The sequence below is a fragment of the Saccoglossus kowalevskii genome, chromosome 17, assembly GCF_978046115.1.
Source record: "Saccoglossus kowalevskii chromosome 17, keSacKowa6.1, whole genome shotgun sequence".
Lineage (NCBI taxonomy): Eukaryota > Metazoa > Hemichordata > Enteropneusta > Harrimaniidae > Saccoglossus > Saccoglossus kowalevskii.
The window spans coordinates 19,897,237-19,911,555 of NC_140657.1; the positions used below are offsets into that span (position 1 = coordinate 19,897,237).

Consider the following 14,319-nt stretch of genomic DNA (forward strand, 5'->3'; position numbering starts at 1 on the left):
AATAAGTGCGGGCACTTTTAATATACACAGTACATGGAAGATAGCAAAAGGGGGGAACTTCCAACATTAACTATGATATTGTAAAAGTAGTTAATAAATAAACACAGCTCAAACCGATAAATATGATATATAGTAGATAATATTTAGTAACTATTAGAAACAACTAGTTTTAATAGTTATGTTACTAGTTACTTAGGACTACGATTAATGAATATTATCTACTAAATATCATTAACTATGATGTGATATTTTGTACTATTAGTGATTAATTACTTTTCAGTTTTTATTTTGTCTAAATTTTACTTTTGAATCACTGTCTGGTCATTAAGTTATTGGTTTGGTCAGATTTGTCACATGGTTTCCATTGTAGACAGCTTGCAAAACATGTGTTGTGATTGGACAAATCAGAAACTCAAATCTTGTTGAAATTGATCCCAAATTGCTGTATTGCTTGTGAAGTCCTGCAAAAGTTTCATTTATTCGGCTCATTTATGGAAAGGTGGATAAGTTAATAGGTAAACAGGAACGTGTTGCATTTATATATTTTATGACCACAGATAACTAGACATTCTTGATTTTTAAATGTAACAGGTAGAAATATGACCAATGTAGTTGTATCATTTCAAGTGCAAGATTTATTTCAAATGATTTTGCAGCATAGTAAATAAAATGCTTCTGTATTTTTGATGTCAGATTGAACACAATAACAACTTGATTTGATAAAACCATTGTATCCTGCTACGGGTATAACCAGATTGGTAGCTAGATGTGGCTGTTTTTGACCAAGATGTAGTTTAGATACTTGGATATCAGTGTATAAATCATCGGTAGTTAGGCACTTATGCGACAGCCGCCTGTTGCGGTACAAGTGAATTAGCCCAAAGGGTTAGTATGGACAAGACAGTGACAGTGCATGTCCAGGGTCCATAGCGTTGGGAAATTCTTTTGAAAGTCTTTGGATTTTTTGAGGTCTGGAAAGTCTTCGAGTTGTCTTTAAATTATAGGAAAAATAAAAAAATCTTTGAAAAGTCTTTAAATTTCTTCATAGTTATTAATTCATTTTATAAAGGCCCGTTTTCTCCAGGGAACTACCATATCCTCAGAACTTTGATGAGCTTTGGTGATGAAGTTGGCCTGAATTAAGGGTCAAAATGTCTTGGAGGGGAAAAAATGCAAGAAAGTTTGGGAAAAGATCCAGAAAAGTCTTGTAAATCATTTGGCTCTTGGTGCTATGGACCCTGATGTCATTAAACCATTTTGATCGAGTCTACAAGCTAGTGACTAAATTAGGCAGAAATTCATAGATGATAATAGTAAATTAAAAATGATGAATCTTGATTTTGTTTGTGTCTGTAATTAACAGGTCAATGATGCCAATGAACTTAAACCTGAGCAGTGCCTGCCCGCTAACGTGCGCTTACAGCAACAACAAAACGATCACCAGTTTGCGGAACAGTTGGTTTATCAGGAAGCCCAGGCATATGGTATACGAGTAGCCCCTCAATACGCTGACTACCACCCCCGTACTGAAGTGGTCCAGCCCAACTATTTTGTGGGTAATGGCAGACAAGTACCACCACCACCACCACCACCACCACCACAACAACATGGCAACCCAGTACCTGGTGCTCCATACTATTATCCGCAGAGGGTTGGTAGGTATGTTTCACCATGTCCGGCACCACCACCACCATCAGCCATCAAAGATCCTAACTATGCTTGGATGACAACTTTGCCGTCAAATGTTGTTGAAGACCCCTGGAATGACTTGTATCAGAGTTATAAACAACAGTAATATAATAAGAAAACTAATAAGAATGATGACTCCAATAACCTGATTGGCTAGAGAGTTGAAACTGTTGGATTTTAGAGCCAATCAGGGAGCTGTTTTCTGATGTGACAGAGCAAACAAGGTTATTACTACTACTAATTCATCCATCACAAGTGTATTGTTAACCCGCACAGAGATGGTATATAGTTATACTACCGTACTTTGTTTTATAATTTGTTTATGTCATGTTATGTTTATGATTAGGCCTAACAAAAAAAACAAAAACGTTTCTTGCCAATGTGTCTATCAAGTCTATTTTTTTCACCTATTTTGCCACTGTGCAAAAAATTGATTAAACTTGCAAACTTTGTGCACTGTCAAATATTTTACCGAAAATTAAAAATTGCCTCGCTGCCCATTTTTTGAAAACGAGAAACGGTCTGATTAAATGTTTTTGAGTTAAAAGGTCAATTGAATCACTGTGGTCGAATATATCCTTGTTTGCTCCTCCCAAACATATTTGTAATTCATTTAAAATATATGGTATATATGTATTACTACTTTGATTTTTTACAAAAATTTAATTTGAAAAAAAATCGGTAATTTCACACTCCAATGAGTTTTTTGACAATATTTGTATAATCATTTTTTTTTAATTCTTCATTATTTGGTGGCTGTGTCATCATCGATTTCATTGGTTAAACCAAAAATATGACCTGGCATGGTGGCCTGATCATGTACGTAATCAGAGTTGGCGTTCCTTTAATTGTCAGCATATTGACATGTATTGTCATAGTTTCATTTTACAAACTAAAAAAAAAATTATTCTGAGTCATTTTCATTAGCTGAGTCTATTGACGTAAGATATAATAACTATTAATTGATATTATGTATCAATGTATATTTGCATAAATTGTGCACTTGGGTTTGATATTGACTTGTTTAGAGGTGAATAACATTGATAATCCCGTTAGGGGTCTATATTGTATGATTGGCATTTTACAAGCATTTATTTCAAAACTATTAATACTTTTTATGCTAGAAAATTTTAGAAATTTTCTGGACGATAAAACACTATTTCTTGTTTAAGTGGCATTAGTGTGCCCTTAAAATCATCCACCCTTTGTTGTATCTATACCATTACTACTTCTCTGAAGCCTTGTGTAGCAATAATTTTTTTAAAATCCCCTGTGGTTAATTCATTCTTTGTTATTCATTTTTATTTCACATCTGTACACAGAAACTGTGAATATAACAGATATATATTGTATGAAGGTTTAAATTCTCTAAGGCACATACAGTGTTTTAGCTTGAATACAGCGAGACTACTGATTCACCCGGTGAACATCGTCGTAGAAACTTGACCTCATTGCAGCATGTGATGGTGTTAAACTGTGTTGAAATTACACCTACGTTATATGGTTGTATCCAAAAGCTTGAAAATACGTCAATCAGCATATCTCGCTAGCGTTACAGCGAATCAATCAATCAATATATTAAAGCGGGGGAGTCTGCGCATGGTTGTTTACAAACAATCATCTACCTGTGAGCCTTTGGGTTTTTAGCGTGTGTTGTTATCGTCACTTGGGACTCAATTCCCGCGCAGGTGACGACTCTCGCGCTTTAAAAGCAGATGATCCACATTTCCAATGTCACTTCTATTCTGCTGCATGATTTTGTCATCACAAAAGCGCTCTGTCACTAGAGGGCAGTGTTTATGGCAAAAGTGTACAACATTAATGTGACAAATTGTCACTATAGCTATAACTTAGCTTTCAGAAAATATATCCATCATACTGGAGTGGACCCACTGCTCAGTGTATTTGTCTCTGGCCTTATTCATCTAAAACATACTGTACGTGAAGTGGGTTGTTTAAAACTTAATACATTTGTGTCAAGACAAAAGTGACGATGCTTTTAATAAAAGGAATAAATATTCTAGTTTTTCAATATGAAATATAATCTCCGGAAGTGTTCTTGATAAGAAGTCTCAATAACTAAACTGCTATGCTTGTTTTTATTCCAATAGATATGGCTCTATATCTTATCGCTTTTTTGTATTATATACAGTACATCGAATGACACACCCTTTTTTCGTGGTGTTTTTTTTTTCCCCAGAGAATTTAAAACTTGTATGTATATTCATGTTTATGCTTTTGCCTTCATTATTCGTAACAATATTTCATTCTCTGTCCATGATTAATGGGTGATGTTTTAGATTTGAAACAATCATTGAGTAATAATTAGTCTATATTTTGTTTTGTTTGTGATTACTGCTAATGAACAAAAAAGACATTGTCTGTGTGATGCTATATTTCCTTATTTAGAGTATATAGTTCATTCTGATGGGATACTGCTAGCAACTAATTATTGTGATTAATATTGTATTTTTAGCTAGTGGGCTACATTGCCTGTTAGTCGGTGTATATGTGGGCATATCTGCACAGAATATTTTGTTTTGTTTTCAATGTCTCTACACCTGACCATGTTTTCAAGTTGGATTTTTTTCAATTGGTTGAGGCATTATCTCTGATTGGTTGGGTAATCATAAATAATCTCTGATTGGCTGAGTACCGGTAATCACAGATACATGTAAGCTTTGATTGGCTGAGTAATCATAGATAATCTCTAATTGGCTGAGTATTTGTAGGTAATCACAGATACATGTAAGCTTTGATTGGCTGAGTAATCATAGATAATCTCTAATTGGCTGAGTATTTGTAGGTAATCTCTGATGAATTTATACTAGTAGGATGCACAATGCTATAGCAACATAGAGGAGTTTTTATGGACACAAGTGAGAATTTTTCTTAGTATTTTACACTTTGACAACTCATTTCAGTGTGATTATTTGAAGCAATGTATCAGTCCATCAGTGGAAATATGAATTTATTGTAAAATTATTTTACATATCATGTGATAATTGTCTTTACTTTAGTAAAATGCATGTTATAAAAATTGTGTTGTCATTATTTGTATCACGCTGGCTTCTCCAGTTAAGTCAAAGTATCTATACAAGGTAGAATTGTCAATTAGCAAGCTGCTCTCTGATTGGTCAGACTGTTATGTGTTAGGGTTGGGTAGCCAATCAGGCAGAGTCTTGTAAATTGACTGTTTCTCTACAAGATGATTCTTGGGGGTTGAAATTGGCAGTTGCCCCAGACAACCATATGTGTCAATGGTTCAACCAAATTTCAAAACTTATAATTTTCATGGGTACAAAAAATCAGTGTGCCCTATATAATTTATAACAAATCGCAGTGAGTTCTAGTTCTAACTTACTTTCAGAAATTTGTATATTGATGTCGGGATCTTAAAAATCATTTTGTTATGGAATTCGATAAAACGAAATTCACATTTTATGAACAAAATAGGCATAATAACAAAAAAAATCTGGGGGCACACCATTTGTCTGCTCCTGTCAAGTCGCCAATATAGTTGCATACATTTTTTAAAAACGTACCTCCCCAGAAAAGTCAACAATCTGACTCAACTTTTAGATCTCTACATAAATACAGATACTGCTGTTAGAGGGCACACTGAACCTGATATTTTTATTTTATATTTAACCCTGTGGGTGAGGTTTGACTCGCTGTGTACAGTTTTTTGAACTGAATAGCATTGAATATCGGATTTTATTCCTGTGTGTGTGAAAAACATCTTTGGTTATACTGATACAAGTACGAATAGCTAGATAAACAAGATGTATGAAAAGATTCACAAATGGCGATTTCAAACGTGTTACGGCCACCATATTTAATTTATAATGTGGAACTTCATGTGCTATCCATAATAATTTTCTTCAATTGTTGGAATTTGTCGTCTCGTATCGACTGTCTAATGGTTTCAAAGAACTCAAAGTAGTGATGAAAATTGTGTCTGCAAAAAAAAAAAAAATTAAATTGATCCATTTATTCAATCTATGATAGTCAGGTATCATTTTCATATTCCTGACTGCAGAGGGCGCTATACAATAAGTTTCATACATCGCCACAGAAACCCTGAAATGGCTTGTAGGTAAGACATAGAAACACTTGACTGTCACTGGTGTACCACTAGTTTATCAGAGGCAGAGCTAAGTATTAGTGGCTTGGGGGTGTGTTCAAAAGCACAAAACATTTTTGAATCCTGTCAATTTTCTTATGTTGGTAAGTAACCTCTTCGAAAAACACTTGGGGCACACGCAAATGTCATACAATAAGGAAAACGTCAGCAAGCATTTTCCTATTAAACAAACAGCTTTTCATGGCATTTTGTAGCAATAGCTAACAAAGGTATAAAACTACAATAATGTAACAATAATGGCCGACAGGATTTGTAGAGCGGTAGTTGTCACGTGGCATCGCATCACACAATGTACTGTAACATCTGTATTAAAAGCTGCGACTTCTATTAAAATGGTACAATGCAACAGAGGGTGTGGCTTCTATTAGCGCATCTACATATATGAGGAATTGTGAATGTTTGGTTCTCAATTGTTCAATAAGAACGGGTGTGACTTATATTAGAGATGAGGCTTCAAATACAGATTTTACAGTATGTAAAAAACATTGTCTGTTCACATGAAATTCAACCGTGTGCTGCGTGAAGACCATCTTTTTGTGTTACTGAGCGTCTACACGGATCCTTAAAGCTGAAATAAGTTTTGTTTGTTACTTCACATGATGATACATGTATATGCAAATCAGTTTATTCTGACCAACAGTTTAGCATAGGCACCTACTCATGAACCATTATACCAGCATTTCCAACAGAAAAATAAGTTAGTGACCCAGAACTTTTTTTTAAGTCAAAATTTTGGCCGAGAGTAAAATTTACTGCAACATGAATAAAAAGATTGCCATGTGAGCAAATATCAACTAGATATATTACAAAATGATAGAAGTGAAACAAAACCATAACATGATAAGAAAAATAAAGTGGACCGAGAAATTTCCCAAGCAAACTTTTAACAAGTTCATTTCAATACATTCAAATTCAGCCTTGAAGAATGCATTCAGTTATGCACAGAATGGTGCAGTTGTTCTGTGAAAAACTGGCCATGAGAAAAATCAAATCTTGCCATGTGATATTTTTTTTCAGTATTAAAACTGATTATTGATAGTACAACATGCAAACTATCAAAATGTTGTTAGAAAAATTTTCCCAAATTAGAAGATTTCATCAATCTTCATAGTCCCATGCAATTCATACACACTATATTAGAATCATTGCCTTCTAATAGTGATTCAAGCAGCACATGATTACCCCCCCCCCCCTTTTTAACAGAACTCAGTACTTACATCATGAGCAGTACCCTGGCTAGCAATTCTTTCGTAACCAACAGGTGATTGATGTAAGCCTTGGTGTGGTTTTGACAACTGTAACACTTACAGTCAGCCAGCAGTGGAGTGAAATCAGACTTGTAACTGAAATATAATAATCAGATAGATGAACACATTGTCTCTATTCACTACGACTCTCAGAAGGCAATGTTTACTGTGCTGGTTCCACTTTCCTTCCCCAAATATACTTGTGTGAAATATTAAATCGGATATGTCTTCATTTTTACCTCACAATTGAGTAATACATTATAATTTGGTCCTTTTTCACAGTTATAATAATTCTCCAATTTCAGCTTAAAGGGCGTCAGTCGCCGTGCCGCGTCCTGTTCGATATGGGACTCATAGCGACGTATACAACATGTGTAAAATACATTGTTTATTTACATGAAATTCGAACGTGACGACTGTCGCGCTTTAACCTTGGTCGATCAATGTTGAAATGAAAATGAACTGAATTATAACTAATGTCTACTGCCCTCAAACTACAATTCTTGTAAGCCAGAGATCGATTGGTCTTCACTAATACACAGCGCCCTCAATAGACTAGATTGGTTTACCTTTCATTTGTCAGATTGATTTCATATCTTGATATGCCAGCTTTATTGTCGTTTACATAATTAGATTTTTCTTGGTCCGTGGATTGCTCTAAAACAGCACTGTCAACATTACTTTGATGATTGTAGCTGAAAGGAAAGACTAATGCACATCCGCTCTCAGTTACCGAGTATGGAAATCTGAACATGGATATTAAAGAAAAAATGTAAAATGGTGTTTATTTCGACATTTGTTAAATGAGTTTATTTATATTATTAATTAACCTATCTTTACACTACCCCCCCCCCCCGCAATAATTTGTACTGCAAGCAAAATTGAAGAAAAGTTTTTTTTGTTTTTTGCTTCTAAATTACTCTATGTCTGATGGGACAAATATAAATTCTTAAAAAGCAGAGAATAAAACCAGATAGGAAAATGTATCCAAACATAAACTTTAGACCTTGTATTTCCGTATCATGCAATAGCGCCACCAACGACCAATTTGATCAGAACCTTATCCCACAAATATTTCGGGAATTGTACAAGCTGAATTCCGCAAAGCAAGTTATTTTTTTAGATCTAGCCTAACTCGTTCTTACAATGCGCTACTCAAGTAGAGCAATTCAAGGCTTATATATAATAGGCTGACACTAATGACAGAAACAGATTGTCTTTGAAACATATTCCCATTTGTCCAGTGATCTAGACATGCTTTAATCTGGTTTATATGGTTGGGAGAATATTTGACTTGCAGGATCAAACCCACAACATCCATAATGTGAAGTGAACTTGTCAGTCTGTCGAAGTCAGGTCCTTGATATTTTTCTCATTCATTCCCTGTTTTACTGTTTAATATTAATACTTTTTTTTTTCAAACAATGCATTTCTGCATAAAAGACTGAGACCAGATTGAAAAAAAAAAGACAATAAAGATAATAACACCACCAATGAAAAATATACTTTGAAATGACTAGTGGCTGGTTAACATAGAGAGGATACGCAGAATCAAAGACGTCAATTCCTAACTCCACAGCCTGCATGACTTGATCTGGTCTACCACATCCGTGAATCAGCCGGGGTTTATCTTCGGGTAACTCTTTCTGAAATTAACATAGTAAAACTGTTATGAGCTTGCTCTCATGCAAACCAGGGACATGCAGCAAAACTGTGGGTTTACTATACCGGTAGTTTATTATGAACCAAATACATTTGTGGAATTGCATTTAAGTTTAGCCTTAGTGTGGTTTTGACAACAGTAACACTAACAATCAGCCAGCAGTGGAGTGAAAGCTGATTCAATATGAAATATAATAATCAGATAGATTAACAGATTGTCTGCTGACACTGTTTTTAACTCCACTGTCGACATTGTCATGTCAATATTTTACTTTTTCGACTTCTTCTTGAAAACTACAAACCTGAATGCTTTGATACTTAGTGTATATGTACCTTTCTCTTAGATTTGTTCATTTCATGATGATATCTTCAATTCTCTATTTTTGGTGAATATTTTTGTCATTTTTTGTAAAAAGTGATATTTTCGACTTCTTGTTAAAAACCGCAAGTCAAATTGCTTTGATATTATATATATAGGTACTACATGTGGACCTCTCTCAGATTTGTCCATTTTGTAATGATATCTTTAATTATCTAATTTTGGTGAATATTTTTGTCATTTTTGGTAAAAAGTGATATTTTTGACTTCTTGTTAAAAACCACAAGTCCAATTGCTTTGATATTACTTATATAGGTAATACATGTGGACCTCTCTCAGATTTGTTCATTTCATGATGATATCTTCAATTCTCTAATTCTGATGAATATTTTTGTAATTTATGGTAAAAAGTGATATTTTTGCCTTCTTGTTGAAAACCGGTTGCTTTGATACTATACATATTGTTTATTTTCTAATGATATCTCCAGTTCTTTAATTGAAATGTGTATTGCTAACAGCGGAGCTATCTCAGCCGATAGGCTGCTTCTTTCTATTCATTATGGATTTCAGCAAGCAATATTTATTGTGTTGGTTTCATATCGCGTGACCTGGGATCAAACCAAACAAACCGGGAGGTAGGACAGATTTTGAATGTTCCAAACGCGCAAGTCACAGTGCACCAAACATCAATGTTTCCAACTCCCCATGTAGAAATTCCCCTGCAATAAAACTGCTATCTTCCTATTTTGCCTAAGCAAGAATAGCGAGCATGCAAATTATCTTTGGCTATAGTGTAATATTTTCATATTTTTTGTGGGTATTTTGGGAGTTGAAAAACTATGTCACGGTAATATTTACTAAGCAAAACACACATATACCATCTCTATTTCAATAATCAGTCACCTTTCTAAGCTGTCTTAAATAGTTCTTCTAGCTGTCCTTGTTTGTACCCACCCACACTCACCCCGCTATCTTTAAAAAAATGGTTCAAATATGCCGCTGACTTCATCCAGGATGTCTAGCGATGTCTTTTGAATTTTTATATTTTTGTCCCGTTCTCGCCTGCTGCTAAGTAGGTTACGGATGCCCAAATAGAATTACATCGCGTCTGACAGTAATTCGGGAATCGGGAATTGAGCAGTACAGTTTTAATTGTTTATTTTTCACAGTTTAATTTTGGTTGATCAATGTTGGAATATAAATATCGCCTTGTAATATCTACAACAAAATGTACAAGGTTTACTCTGACCGCTTGTTCTGACCGCTTATGGAATTGTATTTAATTTCCATGGTTACTGAAACCTTTCTAAATCAATAGTTGCGTTCACGCACAGCTCCTTAGCACGGGCTAAGAGGTCAAATTCCTTAGCCCGTGCTAAACAAACGTGCGTGAACGCTTAGCACGGGCTAAGGAACGCTAAGTACGGGGTAAATCTGATCCGAATTTAAGACGCGGTCTAGACCCTTAGCACGGGCTAACGAAGTGTGCGCGAACGCTTAGCCCAGGGCTAAGCGCCCTCTGCAGCGACCTTTGGGTGTGAACATTATGAACGTGATCAAATATATCCAACTTTCTCATTTCCAAAATGGTAACCGAGCTCAGTGTACACGCTTCCACACTGATCGGGTCGCTGTAGTAGAGCGTACAGCAGCATCAATCATAGACAAAATAAATTTGGTTCGCTGTCTACGACATGCATTAATAAAACTCTGTATTCTGTTACGCCGTTGTATACTGTTTCTATGCATCCAAATAAGTTGGGTCCGTCTTCTCTCGCGTTCCTGTGCACGTCGCTTCAAATTAGAACGAAACATGTCAGCAGCAGAAATAGAACCTCGCGCGTGTCATCCATTTTTCGTTCACAAATAGCGGCTTGCCAAAGGTCACCAACTGACGGCGCCCCTTAGCCCGTGCTAACGACTGTCCCTCCCTGTGCGTGGACGCAATTGGGTCTAGCCGAAACGCAAATTTGCTAGATAAGCCTAAATCAGCTTAAATCTTAGCCCGTACTTCGTGTAACGTGAACACCACTAATGTGTCCTGCAGCTATTGTGTTTCAAACTTGTTGTTTTGAACTTGTCTATATCATTAGGTTCAAAACACTTGAAATTGAAATCAACAATCTCATTTTTTGCAACACTACGGTATATAACTTCCCATGCTGCTTGCTTGCTGGTTAATTTTTTAGTCAATTTTGATTTGAGTTGATGACATTTGCATTTACAGCATGTAGATAGCATATTTTAATGCTTAATTCTTGTTCATACATATATCTCTGTGTTTATCATGGAACTTGGATCAAAACCAGCCATTTAACTCTGAGCTAAACAATACTGGGTTAATCTTTTAATGCCCATTTTTCAAGAGTAGGTTAAAATTACCGGGTAACTGTCAGATTCTGTGTGACACTGTGGCATTGAGTTCCAAAATGGAATTGTCACATGTGCCTTTTTGTCATTAGCTATGACTGATAGACATTCACCTGCAATGTTTAGTGTTTTTGCCAACACATACAACAGCTGATATGCTATGAAATAGAATCACGTACTGCATTAAATAATTCACTCACCAAAACAGACATCATCAAATTCTGCTTGACATCTGTTGCTAAGGCATCACTTTGGAAACCATCCAAAACAAACCCTGAGAGTGGACGTTTAGCGGTTTCTTTTGCTGATCTGATTCTCTCATCATGGCTGTCACCCCCTTCTATCACACCGAATACTTCAATATTTTTTAATTCCTGATATAGTGAAGTACAAGATATGGATTCAGTCATCAGTAAATCACCAAATTTACATACTATAAAATACTACACCTTGTCAGGTAAGGTATGTTTATACTACAATCTGATGTAGTTATAGGCTCCACTTTTTTTTTACATTTTTGTATTGTTATTTTCATTTAGTTATGAATATGTTTTTCGATTTACTTGCTGTTATTAAGTTTTTTATATACTGTAAAATGACTAATTTTCACTGAGTTTTAAATTCACTGTTTAGTTTAGATAATATAGATAATGTGTTCTATACTAAATTTTACATATTCTCTGGGTTTTAATTTAGCACATTTTCCAGTTAGCGAAATAAGCAAAATTAAAACCCAGTGAATAATTAACCCTTTTACAGTATCATATCCTGGTCTTGAGCTTAAAAACTTAATAACAGCATGTAAACAAAAACAGCAATAAAAAAATATAAAAATTGAAAAAAAATTATTCATTGGATTTTAATCAGATTTGTTTATACTGATAAACATAATTTTATGAATACATATAATTCATAAACACAACTGTTTTTATTTGAAATCAGTCCCGCTCAAATTCCCCCCCCCCCAAAAAAAAGATTGGACTGGCTGGGAAGGTGCTTCTTTCCATTCAATGAAGTCCCTGTGCATAAACAGCCAACTGTACTTACTTACTCATACAATGTTTATCTGCTGGTTGAGTTTTTTTTGCACAAGGCACAAGAGAAAATGGTGATTTTGGGGCTATTTACCAATGATTACTATGATAAAAAGTTCTTACAATATAGAAAATCTTGTACATATGGTAAACAAATCATAATGGGGACTTACGGTTGTTATTAGAAAATTCTGAAAAACACTATTTTTTATTAAATAATGTTTTGACAGGGATTCCTATGACAATTGTTCAGAAAATGTAAATGTTAGCATTTTTTTCAGGCAGTTTTCCTTTCAAAAAATTATTTCTTAATGGGAAAAAAACATGCAAAGACAAATCCACAATTATGTGAAACTTTTGAAACAAAAAATTGTGATAAATTTTTTTCTTCTATTTATTTGATCGAATGCGCTTGATCAACCTTAATTTCATGGCTACAACTTGATATCATAATGCAATACTACAGCAGCACTAAACCCCCACATACCCGGTACGTTCCTGACAACCATCACGACTTACTGGTGAATTCTGTTGGACTTCTAAACAGTCATCCAGGTACTGCAAAGTTCTGTCAACAGATTTCCTAATTCGTTTCTTGGATGCTGTTCCAGGAACAACATCTCCATCATATAGACATTCAAACCAATCTGGTTTCATATTCTTCAGCATTGTAGTGAATGTCGCTGTTGACAACTAAGTGAAAAAAAATAATGTATAAGAAATATTGAAATGTTTTGTTTAATACTGCCAGGCTGTATCATGTACATTGTATTATATCATGTATTCAGTGTGGTCTAACATGTCTTTATAATGGTCTATAATGTTTACATGATGATGCATTAAGTCTTCATAAAGTGTCTCATGTCTTCATGGTGGTGTATCTTGTCTTCAGGGTGGTGTATTATATCGCCATGGTAATATATCATGTCATCATGGTGGTGTATCATGCTTTAATGATGGTGTATCATGTTTTTATTTCGTTGTATCATGTCTTCATGACTGTGTATTTTTTCTTCATGGTGGTACATCATATCATCATCATGGTGTATCATGTTTTTATGATGGTGTATCATGTCTACATGGTGATATATCATATTATCATATTATATGGTATATTATATCTTCATAGTAATGTATCATGTCATGATGGCGGTGTATCATGTCTTCAGAATGTCATTATAGTATTGTATTATGTCTTTATGGTGGTGTATTTTAGAAAATATTACCCTTACCCTCATCCTACCCCCTGTTGTCCATATTGATACGAACTGTTTTTCATTATATCCTGATGGTATTGTAGTGCCTGGGTCTTGTACAGATAAAAATAGTAGAGAATCCTGCTGACTTGTAAATGAGCCAATGCCTAATTTGTAATCCTCTATTACTTCGTGGTTCTCAGCTCTGAAAAAAGCATATAGGGGGGGGGGGGGTCAATGTTTATCAACACAAATGTCGCACATGCGCACCACCGTCCTTTAAATATATTTGAATGGGTGGTCGGACAACTAGCAAGCCCTAAATTAACATTTGACTTCGTCACATTTTAGTAGCCGTTTACTCACAGTGTTGGCAATGTAAGTTGTATCCCAAATGGCAGTTTGTCGATTGTTTTCGCCATATCTTGGGTCAAATGTGGCGCAGAAGCTCCCCGGGTGTACATCAGACAACCTGGTACATCAATCACCCTTCCCGTATGGCGACCAAGTTCCGTAAGTTGTCCTAAACGGCAGCTGCCGTCAAGAAGCTGCTTGATTACAAGTTTCATTGTAGCGCAAAGGGAATCCCTGAAACGAAAACGAGGTGGGAAACCCTTTCTGGTGTTCGTGTGGACTGTTATATCTTTACTCCAGA

General features: G+C 35.2%; 2 protein-coding genes across 2 annotated transcripts in view; one reads left to right on the forward strand and one right to left on the reverse strand.

Moving 5' to 3' along the window:
- LOC100378467 (uncharacterized) overlaps positions 1-4,729 on the forward strand; it is a 44,119-nt gene extending 39,390 nt beyond the window's left edge. Inside the window, exon 16 of the mRNA XM_006816416.3 lies at positions 1,364-4,729. Within this exon, the coding sequence (XP_006816479.1) occupies positions 1,364-1,795 (432 nt within the window). The 3' untranslated portion in view covers positions 1,796-4,729. The remainder of the gene's footprint in view (positions 1-1,363) is intronic.
- On the reverse strand, positions 4,644-14,253 carry LOC100378164 (queuine tRNA-ribosyltransferase accessory subunit 2-like). The gene is made up of 8 exons (XM_002734689.4): positions 14,031-14,253; positions 13,701-13,869; positions 12,988-13,161; positions 11,635-11,808; positions 8,629-8,729; positions 7,653-7,829; positions 7,054-7,179; positions 4,644-5,650 (listed from the first exon to the last, which is right to left on the reverse strand). The coding sequence occupies exons 1-8, from the start codon at positions 14,231-14,233 to the stop codon at positions 5,548-5,550; spliced, it is 1,227 nt and encodes a 408-aa protein (XP_002734735.1). The 5' UTR covers positions 14,234-14,253; the 3' UTR covers positions 4,644-5,547.
- Between the last annotated feature and the right edge of the window lie 66 nt (positions 14,254-14,319).